Here is a 12542-nt window from a genome sequence, read left to right on the forward strand (position 1 = left end):
AATAAAATGTATAAATATTTTTAAAATAAATAAAGCCAAAGTGCCAGGGAGATTTAGCCATTTACTGACTAAACCATCATGTTTACTGCACAAACATAAGGATCTGAATTTGATCCCCCAAAAACCATTTAAAGAATCTGGGCATGGTGGTATATGCTTGTAATCCCAGTGCTGGGGAGGATCCTGTTGCTCACTGGCCAGCCAGGCTGGCCCTACTCAGTGAGCTCTAAGTTTCAAAAAACAAAGTAGACAGTACCTGAGGAGAGATGCCCAAGGTTGACCTCTGGCCCCCAGACACACATGACATGTACACACACACCGAAAAAGGAGTTTGAATTTTGTGCCATTTAATTACATCTTCCAACCCATCAAGTACTGCTTTTTCCTCACTGTTCTAGCTCAGGATCTAAACAGAATTGCAGTGTCCCCAGCTCCATGCCCAAACTTGTTCATTGGGCCACTTCCAAATACCCTGATAGATGATCTAGAAAGGACATCCCAGAGAAGCATGAATGAGTGTGGAAAAGTCTTCTAATCCTCAGGGAAGCTGAGTTAGGCACTGTCTTTTTTTCATAATTACTCAAGTTCAAGAATGCTCCTTCATAAGCAGCAAAAGCTCTATTTTCTTGTCAAACTTCAGCAAACTTATCTCTTTTCTACCCTTCATGTTTGTTACCATAAGGTGTGTGATCTTAACTCACAGCACTAGAACAGCCGCTTTCTAGTGTCTTGGTATTAACTCAGCTGACGTAGTAACAAGGCCCTGCTCCTGGAGCAGTGTGGATTAATTCAAAGACATCTGTACAATCCTCCATTTGCAGTTAGGAAAATTCACTGGAAATAGTATTTAAACTAGCCTAATACTACCTGCGTTGACATAAGAACTGTACTATGAAAAATCTCTCCTTGTTTTGAGAAGCACAAACAGCAAGGATTACCTAAAAGAACCCTGAGAAAACACCAAGAACAGAGTCTAGGTCTCCCCGTTTCCCAAGGGATTATGCAGGGGTTTGGTTTGAACTGCCATTGCCAATTGTTTATCTGTTTATTTCATCTTCTTTCTAACCCCCAGACACAACAGTCCTCTCTCAAGAAGTCATTAGGAAAATCTTTCTTCCTCCATGCAGTGGCACATGTGGAACAAACAGCACTTCCTGTCAGCTCAGCAAGTCAGCACTTTGCTCACCATCTGTTCTTCTTGCCCAGAACTGGATGTTTCCACAAGGCAGTCTGACCCAGTCCATGATACCAGAGGTGCCAAGGGCAGTAGGTCACAGTTTCTCCACTACCCATCTCCAAGCAGCAAAGGGCATTGCCTACCACCAGCCACCTTGCCAAATGCTCACTGGTCCTGCTGCCTGTAGCTAGCTCACCATGCAAAACCTATAGCATCTGTCTCTGGGAGAAGCTGGAAAGAAGGAGACAGCAGGCTGAAATGCTTAAAGCGGGAAGCAAGCAAACATGAACGGCTTACTCCTGGGCTCTGAAGCTAGGACAAGAGGCTGGGGAAGGAAAGTGATTTCTTTCAGGAGGCTGTAAACGATGACACCCACACCTGCTGTGTGTCTCTTACTCTTGCTCTTTCATAACAACCTTTTCAGGCTTATTCACTGAGCACTAATACTATGGCACACATACAGCTCTGTGCTAAGTACTTTACCTAAACTGTCACTAAGTGCTCACTCCATGCCAGGAGCTCGTTATTGCCATGTTGATGAAGGACTGAATACTCAAGATGTTTAAACGTCTTGCCTAAGGCCTAAGAGTCATGAAATCAAATTTTTCCAACTAGGATTTTTCTGGCTCTAGAATCTGAACTCTTGACTATTTCCAGAAGACATTCTTGCTGATGTTATAAGTTTTCTGGATGTAAAACAGCTGTGACATGCCGATCACGATAAGGGGACAAGTCAGTTCCACCAAGCAGTACAACTGTTGGAGGGGACCTTGGGGAACAAGTTGAGTCTCGTATGCAGTAAACATTCAGCCAACTGTCTTTCTATATGGGTCTACCAACAAGAAAGTCCCACCCCCTTTAACACAAATGCTCCAACCGTTTTCTGAGCCAGCTCATCTGTCAGCTGCTCATTGGCCCTGGTCTTGTCCTCCACTTCCTGTGACTTCTGGTCGTAATTGACAGCCAGCTCCTCCAGAGCCTGGAGGACTTCTTTCACCTCATCTTTGGCTGCCTCATTTTCAATCTGGAGGCGTGTCAACTCCTCCTGTATCTTCTCATAGTCTCTTCTCGTGGACGCTAGAAGCTGCAGAAATGAGATGGGGTGGAACCCGTGAATTTACGGTTCAGATGTTTATGGTATGTGCTCTCCCCACATAAAGCAATTTGGAAACCGGGTGAACAGAACAGGTTAGAAGAGCTCAGGAACTCTCACTACATGTTAAAGATGCTAAATAACTTTTCAAATGTTATTTCAAAAATCTGTGCTTTTTTCTCCCCCTTTTTGCTTAAAGCTTTTATGCTTAAGTCAAAGAATGAACTACACATAAACAAAAAAAATCACTGCATGGTATAGCTGGTTAGCTATTCCATATATTAAACAAAGAACAGGAGAATCATTTCCATTATATTAATGCTGGCAAAGCTTCTGAAAATACTACCACAATTTGATGCTGTAAGCAAGTTGATTTTCAAAACTATAAAAAAAACCCCAGTATTTAAAAGGCAGTTATTTTTCTCAATGTGTATCATGAATGTATACAACAATAGACCTCAAACACTAACCCAAATTAAAAGTTCATGCCTGAGGAGGGCTGGAGGGTAGGCTCAGTGCTCAAGAACAATTGCTGCTCTTGCAGAAAACCCAATTCTATTCTCAGCACCCATTTTGGGAGGCTCACAATTCCAGGGGATCTGACACACTCTTCTGGTCTCTGAGAGCACCTGCACCCATATGGTTCACATACATATACTCAGGCACACACATATACACATAAAATAAAATCTTTAAAAGTAAGTGCCTGAGCATATGGGATTTTTTTGTTTGTTTTTGTTGTTTTGTTTTGTTTTTAAGCTTTGTTCCTATTGTTATTTTCTGATTTCCCTACCATGAACATTAATGCCTTTTAAGAATAGAAAAAGAAAAACATTAGAGTTTGAAGTATCATAAAAAGAATGTATTCCAGGCAGTTGTACAGTAGTTGGGAATTCAGAGGAATGGCATGGACTTAGGGCATAAAACACTAAGCAAACAGAAGACCTCAACTTCAGCTAGGATAGACATCAATTAAACATAGTTCACGAGATTCCAAAGGCACAGATTGTCTCTCTACCAAGGGAGAAGTTTGGGCTGAGGCCACAATCATTACACTGGAGAGATGAAGGAGAACAAAGAGGAAGAGGAAGGAAATGGTTACGGAGTCCATGATGGGGGCAGAGTAAGGACTGCAGACATAGGCCATGCCACCTGTCATCATTGCACGCATGAGCCAGTCCACAGCATTTTTAGCAATGAAGCAAAAGCTCCTTAAAGTACAGTAGAGAAAAATACTTAGATGATTCTCGGCAAGAGAATTTCTAATTATCTATGTTTGATAGATTGGCTAGCTGTGCTTTGCTTAGGTTCCTGTTTGTAAAATACTTGACAAAACACAGTGCAATAAAGACATTTACTACAGAAGTGAATGCCAACAGGGGGAGACTGAAAACAACTTGCTTCCTTTTTTAGTGTATCAAATAAATGGTAACACAGCACTAGGGCCCCACTTCTCTTTTCTTTCCCTCTCCCATGTTCTGCTTTTGATTTTGTTTTCCCTGTAGGATGGCAGGAGATTATGGTCTATACCAAAACATGAGGCAGACTTTTGCAATAGCCAGATTATGGAACCAGCCCTTGGTGTCTATCAACAGATGACTAGAGAAAATGTGAGACAGATAGATGATAGGTGATAAAAGATAGATAGATGGATGGATGGATAGATAGATGATAGATAGATAGATAGATAGATAGATAGATAGATAGATAGATAGATGATAGCTAGAGACAGAGGCAGATAATAGGTAGGTAGGTAGATGATGATGATAGATAGATAGATAGATAGATAGATAGATAGATACATAGATACATAGATACATAGATGAAGGCAGATGATTGGTAGGTGGTAGGTAGGTAGGTAAGTAGATAGATGATAGATGATAGATAGATGATAGGGAGATAAATGAATAGATAGATGATGAATATATAGATGATAGATAGATAGATAGATAGATAGATAGATAGATAGATGAATGATAGATAGATAGAGTGATAGATAGATGATAGAAGATAGAGATAGAGATAGATAGATAGATAGATAGATGGATAGATAGATGATAGAGACAGAGGCAGATAGTAGGTAGGTAGGTAGATAGATAGGCAGATAGATAGATGATAGATAGATAGATGATAGATAGATGATTGATAGATGATTGATAGATGATAGATAGATGATAGATAGATAGATAGATAGATAGATAGATAGATAGAGACCGAGGCAGATGATTGGTAAATGGTAGGTAGGTAGGTAGATAGATAGATGGATGATAGGTAGATAGATGATGAATAGATAGATGATGAATATATAGGTGATAGATAAATGATAGATAGATGATAGATGGATAGGTGATAGATGATAAAAGATATAGATAGATGATAGATAGATAGATAGATAGATAGATAGATAGATAGATGATAGATGATAGATATCTTATTTGGCCATAAAAATATGAAATCATGTTATTTCAGGAAAAGAGATGGAACATCATCATGTTTAGTGAAATAAGACAGACTCAAGAAGAAAAATATCACATATTTTCTCTTACATATGAAATCTAGATTATTTTTTAAATATATAAAAGTAGAGAGGGACTATTTGGGAAGAGGAAGCAGATTAGCAGGAGGGGAAAGGTGAGCCAACATGCGGTAATAGGAATAAACATAATCAAAGTACATCATACTCATGCATGAAAACGTCATAATGAAGCCCATTATTTGTACACTAATAAAAATTTCCACTAATAAAAATGAATGGAAAAAATACTTGAGGCATCTCATATGCAAAGGTGAAATAGCCTAAAATAGCAGAACACTGCCATGCTGGGTCTGCGGAAGATATCCAACCACCAGAACAGGCGTCTGCTTTCCCAGGTCTAACTGTAGCACAGTTTCTTTTTTTTAAAAAAAAATTATTTATTATTTTTATTTTATGTCTATGCGTGTATTGCCTGCATGTAGGTAAGTGCACCCGTGTCATGCAATGCCTGTGGAGGACAGAAGAGGCTATCGGATCCCCCTGGAACTGGAGTTACGGACAGTTGTTAGCTGACATGTGGGTGCTGGGATTCGAACCTGGGTCTTCTGTAAGAACAACCAGTGTTCTTAACCACCGAGCCATCTCTCTAGCCCTAGCACACAGTTTCTTACTTCCTAAGTCCCAGAGCTCTATAAAGTCAGACACTTATTTTCTAAGTTCAACCACAATCAACTTTTAACAGGCATTAAAGAATATCTACCAAAACATTTCACATGATTCAGGGTTTTGAAAGAAATTCTTTGCAAATGGCATTTCTAGAACTAACATTAACAACAAAAATAACAAAAGAAGTCTGTAGAGAAGAATTTATTGTGTTCTTTACCTCATCCTGATCCAACATTTGTTGCTTTAGCTTTTCAGCCAGCTGGCTCTGCTGGTTAATTTCATCATCCTGAAATGAAACATCATGGTTAATTTTTTTTTGGTTAGATATGTCATTTTTGATAGCCTGATTTCCCTACCAGAGTGACACCAAGAGGCCATCCCTAAGCTCACTAATAAGATGGAGGAACAGTGCAGCACGAGAGCATTTGGGAGCTTGTGTGGTCAGTAGATCTCTCCAGTTAGCTTTTTCAGAGGGTGGAACTTATTTCTGTGAAATGTATTGTCTACACAGCCAACTCAAGTCTTGCTCAACAGGAAATCAGGGGTCTGGGACTTGGGAACTGAAAGAGACTTCAGAGACATTCTTCCCCAAACAAAGATGTTAATAGAGAATTAATTCCTAATTCAGCCAGTAAGGGAGCAAATCTCCAACCATCAGCACTGGAATGGTTGTCCCAAACCCTGTCAGACACATCAGAAGCCAGGAATACTGCCATGTGAAAGGCAGAAAGGAGCACTGTTTCCACACACCTCTTCATTAGATAAGAAAAACTACACTTATGAGCGTTTCTCTTCGGCATCAGCAGACCTCCCTATCGACTGGAAGTTAATATTCTTACCAGCTGAAAAACAAAGCAAACAAGCAAACAAACATCCCTGTCAACATCTGGGTGTGCACACAGCTGGGTGTGCACACAGGCAAACACTAGAATGTCTGCTTTCTAGGCTGTCACTGAAGTGGGAAAGCAATTGCGCGCCTAAACTGCCACTAGGTGTTGCTGCCACAGGAGCAAGAACCCATTGCCCACCCCTCACTACTTCACAAAATCTCTGCCTCACCCAAGATGCAGGCAACCCCCAGTGAAGGAGCAGCAGCAGGCTTGATGCCTAACTCCTGCGGAACAACTCTGCTTCACTGCCCTATTTTCACAATTTCAAAGAAAATTTCAAGCACAATCTTCGAACCCTCCCAATGCTCACCTCTCAGGTATAGAAGAAAAGTCCTATTTGATGACATGCCTCAGGCCTGCACCTCAAGCACAGTCAAATCCAGGTCAGGGTCATTGGACTCTCTGTGCTGGGTACTGCCTAGGTGTTTTCCCCATTAAAACCCCTCTTCCGTACCCTCAGCCTGTTCCAACGGTGATGTGGGGTGCAGGCGAGTGAACACCATGACCTGATCACAGAACCTGTTTTCCACAGACACCTGCAGCTGTTTGGTGGCACCTAGGCCTGCATTTGCACGAGGTTAGTGGACAGTACAGCTAGTGGCCTTCGAGAGCAGCAGCATTCTCGAGTCAGCAGTGTGGGCTCTACATCTCCTTTTCCTTTGTCTTTGGTCTTTCTCACACCTTTTGATGTCATTCCTCTGCTCAGAAAGACCTGTTTGCATGGAATTTTTTAACCAATGTTTTTATCAATGGCTCTATGAAATATTGCTACTTTCCTCCCCAACTCAGATTTCTGGCAGAATTAGAGAAATTATACCACAGTGAAACTGCCAAGAAATGGCACTTCCACAGCTAGCTGACTGTTTTGTAGGCTATATTCTCCTTCTACTTTATACACTTAGCATGTCAGTGACCAGGAACAATGTTATATGTCTGCTCTTCTGCACATATATATTAAGCAGCTTAACATTAAAAGCCCACAGAGCTCAACATCAGGGAGCTACCCTCTCGGCTCTCTCCCAGAACAAAAAAACAAGTGTCCAACTGACAGAAATAAGAAGAGAAAGGGCCAGTGCACTGTTTGCCTACTTCCCTGGTGTTTGCCTGAAGATGCAGGCCTCCTACCTGACAGGCAACAAACCAGGATGCAGTGAAAAACCAAAGGCCCAGACCCCTCTGGGAAGGATGAATAATACGATCCCCACAAACAGGAGTACTGGAGACATTTCCTGAACTAGATTTAGCTTTTATGAAGACATTTTTCTAAGGATTTGGTGTTGTCTATTTTGATTTAAATTTCCTAAACCTTTCAAAATAAGGTTGTGTTAAGGACAGGTTTAAGGATGCTCACTCTGAGATACGAGATTTCAAAGCACTTCTCAAAATATGTTGGTAGTTGGATTTTCTTATGCATGAAATAATGTGGTCACCTCAGTTGTCAAAAGGTCACTGGTCATCTTTGATTCTAGAGATGTTTTTGCTGGAAACAATAATCAGTACAATAAGTAAACTTACAGTTCAACTTAAGTTTACTACCTCTCAGGGATCTCCGATCGCAAAGCAGTATTGGAGAGGTGACAAGGAGCAAGATAGGCAGTGCCAACATCAATTTCTTCATGTTAGAACTCTGCTCTCAACCCCCATGACTCTGCCACTTCTTTGACGTCACATATGATGTGGCTTCTCCCTCAAGCAAAGGGAACCCACAGAGGAGAAGACTGATGAAGAGGCACCTAACATTTACAGAATACCTGTTATGACACTAGAGATTTTTAGTCCCCATTGCAATCTTTTGAAGTGACAGTTGTGGGCCCTGAGTTACAGACAAGAAAGCACCATGAGCAAGTGGGGCATCTGTCCTGGGGCCTCTGTCACTGAGTCGTAGGTTTGATTCTTTAGTGGACCTTGGGATAGTATCTACCCATGGACCCATGAAGGGCAGCACAGAGGGACAGAGGGGCAGAGGGACAGCTTGGAGGAAACTGTGTCGTCTTTCACCTACAGCAGCCTAAAAAAAAAAAAAAAATCACTGAAGTTGAGCACTTCCTTGGTTAAAGGGCCTAAGGCCAAAATGAAATGACTATGAGACTCAAAGTCCGAACCGATGTAGCCACCCACAAGGCTATAAACTTGAGGACGTCTCACCTACACCCAGATACTTTCAGTTCTACCGGTCAATAATCCAAGAAGACGCCATTTCCCAACTCACATATTCTCAAAGTATCAAACCACCTAATCATCAGAAGCACGGAAATATCTTCTAGAACCTTTGAGAGGACATGCAAGCACGACAGCTGATAGGACATACACAGGCATTCACAAGCAGAGCTACTAAGGCAGACCGTGAGCTCTGGTGCCCTTTAGGGCTGAGCCGCCAGGCTCTGTTCTCTCCCACACCTCCTAGCATCAAGGAATTGGTTTTGATCCCTCATTCTAGAATCTGCAGATGAGAAAATCTGTAAAGTGAGGGAGGATTGCATTTGGGCTTTCTTCACTGTTTTAACAATAGCAGTTCTTTTGCTAAATCAGGAAGTTGCATAAACTATGAGCTTACTATTGATCTCCTTTTTCTTACTTTGAGAGTCTGAGAACAATATCTGAGCAAAATGGGAGGGAAGACTATGTTCAGAGCATGAAGGACAAAGACTCCAGTTCTTATGGGAATGGATATTTCATGAGCTGTTTTCACAGAGGTAGGAAGACCCTGAATTTAATGTTAGGACATAATGCAACTCTCAGAATCACAAACAAGCAGAAGGAGCTTCCTTAAGGAAACCAGTCACTTTCAGTTTGCAAAGGTATACCAGACTCTGGGCTATACCCCAGAGCCAGAGGTCTGTAAGATTAATTGGGGATATTACCATAACAAGGTTATTATATACAAGCCAGAGGTGTCCCCAAAAGCACTTGAGTTGAACTACCCCAGAAAAGATTAAGCAGACTGAAAATATCAGCAATCCTATCAGAACTGATAGGATTTAGGATATTCCAGGAGGAATATGCCAGGATCACATGAAATGCTCATCTCATTTCCTGTGCCTCTGGGATTCCTAACTGGACCTTTACTGCAGATAAATGATACATACTCTTCAAGGTGTCTTTTCCTCTACTTCAGCTTATGCATTTACATGATGACTTGAGCCCTAAAAGTTTGCTAAAAGATTAAATATCCCCAATTAGCACAGTCAAACTACTTCATCCAATAACCTGCCTCTGAAGAGAGCTTCACAAACAGGGAGGCAATCAGTCTATAACATGATTAGATCCAAATCTCAGGGCCTTCGAGCTACGTGGTTAAACCCATGCTTGAGTTTTAAGAGTCACCACCTTGGCCCTTAGCTGGGTCAATGTTTCCAAGAGGAGAGGGATGAGCACAGAAGGGGGATAAGGAGACTTAACACAGTCATACATACTCATACAATCCTGCTCTCCTATAATAATCCACCCAGGCCTATTTCTAGAAGTGAAGACTCTAGCAGACTCTGCTATCTGTCTAGATCAACAACCAAACCTTCGGTACTCTTCTAACCAAACCTCCATGAAGGTTTCCACTCCACAACAATCAAGCTCCCTAAGCCAGCACTGTCCAGAGTCAGGATGGGTATCAGAATAATACATGTCTTTATTGGTCTGCAGCCCCACCTCAGCTCCAGGGCCCTTGGTGCTGTCTGGATCTGCCACCTTCAGTCTTTGTACCACAGTGAGGACAATAAACTTTTGGCTATATATAACAGGCACTCAGAAACGCTTTTGCTAGAAAGCATTGACTGCTCAATTGGGCCCACAAGATAAGCAAAAGGATAAAAGCCTGTCATCTCTGTCTTCATTTCTATCTGTTCCCTTTGGGTCAATCTCCTGCTTAACTCTGCATATAAGCATGTTAATCATTCAAGGAGTGTCTATCTAAAAACCTGCAATAACTAACCTATCTCATCCTCTTTTAGGACTGAAGGCACAAAGATAAGAGTAACTGAACCATTTTACAATTATTTTTTCCAATGTCCTGTTCCAGACCCCCTCAAAGGTACTAGAATACCTTTAGTCTTCATTTTAAACCTGTATTCACCTTAGATTACAGTAACATGTGAGCCTTGTAGACAGGTCAGAAATCAGCTCCCACAAGCAATAAGAACTTTTCAGAACACCTTGCACAACCATAACTGAGAGAATGTTCACACCTTGACCAGGACTGTTTAATTTCACATTCCTCCCTCCTGCCCCATTGCTTCTTCTATTTCAAACTAAAGCTCACATCTGTTCCCTGAAGGCCGACTTGGGACCACTGAGCCCTTTTACCTGTCCCTCTTCCCAATATGGCTCCATGGATCAAATCTTTCTCTACTTTTCAACATTATTTATTTCTTTACTTGACCTATTGGGGCTGAGTCAAGTCTCTGGGGGCTGCCTGAGCCAGAGCTTTTGCCTCAAAACATCAGTGAGATCAACAGACCTTATCATCCAGCTGTCGGTATAGACTGGAGATCTCCTCATCGTATTTTTCCTTCTCCTCAGTGGAGATGCCAGCAACAACAGGCGTGATGTTGTCTATGATGGGTGTGTTATCGCACGGCTCCAGGTTCTTCTGGTCCTTAGCACTGATCTGTTCATCCTCAGGCACAGCTTCTCCTGAGAAAACAAAGCAAAGAGGGATGCTGAAGACCAAGTGACCTGAGCGTGCAACTCTCCAGGAAGAGTTCTAAAAGTGTCATTCCCTGGGAGAAATACACAGAGTGTGTAATAAAGAGCTCTTTGCATAGAGCTAATGTCTGTGCTCTTTCCATTTGAGGAGAATGGTCACAGCTGATTGACCAAAACTAGACTACAGAAAAGCACCACCCTGTCATCTGGATGCATCACACAGTCTAATGATTCCACACAGTTCTCTAATCCAACTTGCAGTGCTACCTTAGAATTTCTGCACATACTTCCTTTTGTGGAGAAATATACTAGAGCTTACTATAATCATATTCTCTCTAGTCACTGATTCTAAGGGAAATAGACCTCTGAGGCATCCTAATTACCAATTAATTATGTTGCTATGTCATTAGTAGAAACAGCCAAGTCAAGCAATACAGCACCACTGTTTAAATAGAAAACTGTGGGGCCTGAGTCCTGCTGGCCTGAGACTCTCTGAGCCAATGGGAGGAAGTCAGGGCAGCCTGGACCCAAGGACTCACTAGCATGGCACAAATATGGTCTCTACCACTGTGCTCTCTCCCGGAAGTCCAAATTAATTGGTTCTGCTAGAGAGTTCAAATAGAATAATTTCTTGTGATGTTGGGTAGTCTCAGGCAAGAAAAAGCAGCTAATCTAAAATACTGCAGAAACCCTACTCAACACTTCTCGGCCTGCACAGTGGGGTTCATAAAACCTTCAGAGGAAGTACCACCCAATTTGATAATGTAAATGAAGGAGAAGGTGCAATTCTCAAGCTGGCCAATGGCTACCCCAGCAGGAAATCACCTTGCAAAGACAGAGCAGGGAATAGAGCCTCTGAAGACCACATGGTCCAGAAGGACCAAATCTCCCAACTGTCTTCTTGGAAAGCAAACCCACACCAAACACACTTCTCCACCACAATGTTTACCAGTAACTTCACACTCATTTCACTATATCCCTTGAACAGTGGACTGTTCATACCTCACTAGGGCTCTCAGCCCATAATATCCATTTTGTGAAAATTCTCCAGGAAAACTGCCCTGAGCCAAAAGAGGGTTAAAATAGAAGAACCGAGATCTTAATCTGTGCTTTCATTAACTTTATATTTCAAGCCTCAGGGACCCCACCTGAACACGGAGCACATTTGTCAAAATAAAAACAAGCCCTGTGCTGCCCTGGACTTCACTGCTTGTGGTGGTACGCAGGTCTCCAAATCAAGTAAAACTGAAACCAGTGATTTCACCTTTGTGTCACAGTTTCATCTAAAGCAGCAACGTGAAGGAGAACCTTCACTGCATATAAAACTGAGCCACCCTATCTTCCCTTTTCAGTTGGCGTATATACTATGCCTAAGTCTTTTCTGAAATTACTGACCTGAAATAAAGCCAGAATATCATGACAGCCTTTGAACTGAACCTGAACCAAATCAATATTTCACTGAGCTCCAATTCCTGGCTTAAAACATCCATCAACAACCTTAGTGCGAGGAGTGGATGTCATCCAATTAAAAGATCTATATTCTCTACAGCCTGTTAAACCCATGGGATATCAGAGCAATAAGATTGATGAATGGATGGCTGA

The 12542-nt window shown here is 41.8% G+C and overlaps 1 protein-coding gene across 1 annotated transcript in view; it reads right to left on the reverse strand.

Moving 5' to 3' along the window:
• Nucleotides 1-12542, reverse strand: part of Kif5c (kinesin family member 5C) — a 187813-nt gene that overhangs the window by 57789 nt on the left and 117482 nt on the right. Inside the window, exons 12-14 of the mRNA XM_008825166.3 lie at nucleotides 10753-10928; nucleotides 5630-5698; nucleotides 2055-2261 (exon numbers count right to left, since the gene is read on the reverse strand). Coding sequence (XP_008823388.1) covers nucleotides 2055-2261; nucleotides 5630-5698; nucleotides 10753-10928 — 452 coding nt within the window. The remainder of the gene's footprint in view (nucleotides 1-2054; nucleotides 2262-5629; nucleotides 5699-10752; nucleotides 10929-12542) is intronic.

This window comes from Nannospalax galili, unplaced genomic scaffold (genome assembly GCF_000622305.1).
Source record: "Nannospalax galili isolate Female #2095 unplaced genomic scaffold, S.galili_v1.0 scaffold87, whole genome shotgun sequence".
NCBI lineage: Eukaryota > Metazoa > Chordata > Mammalia > Rodentia > Spalacidae > Nannospalax > Nannospalax galili.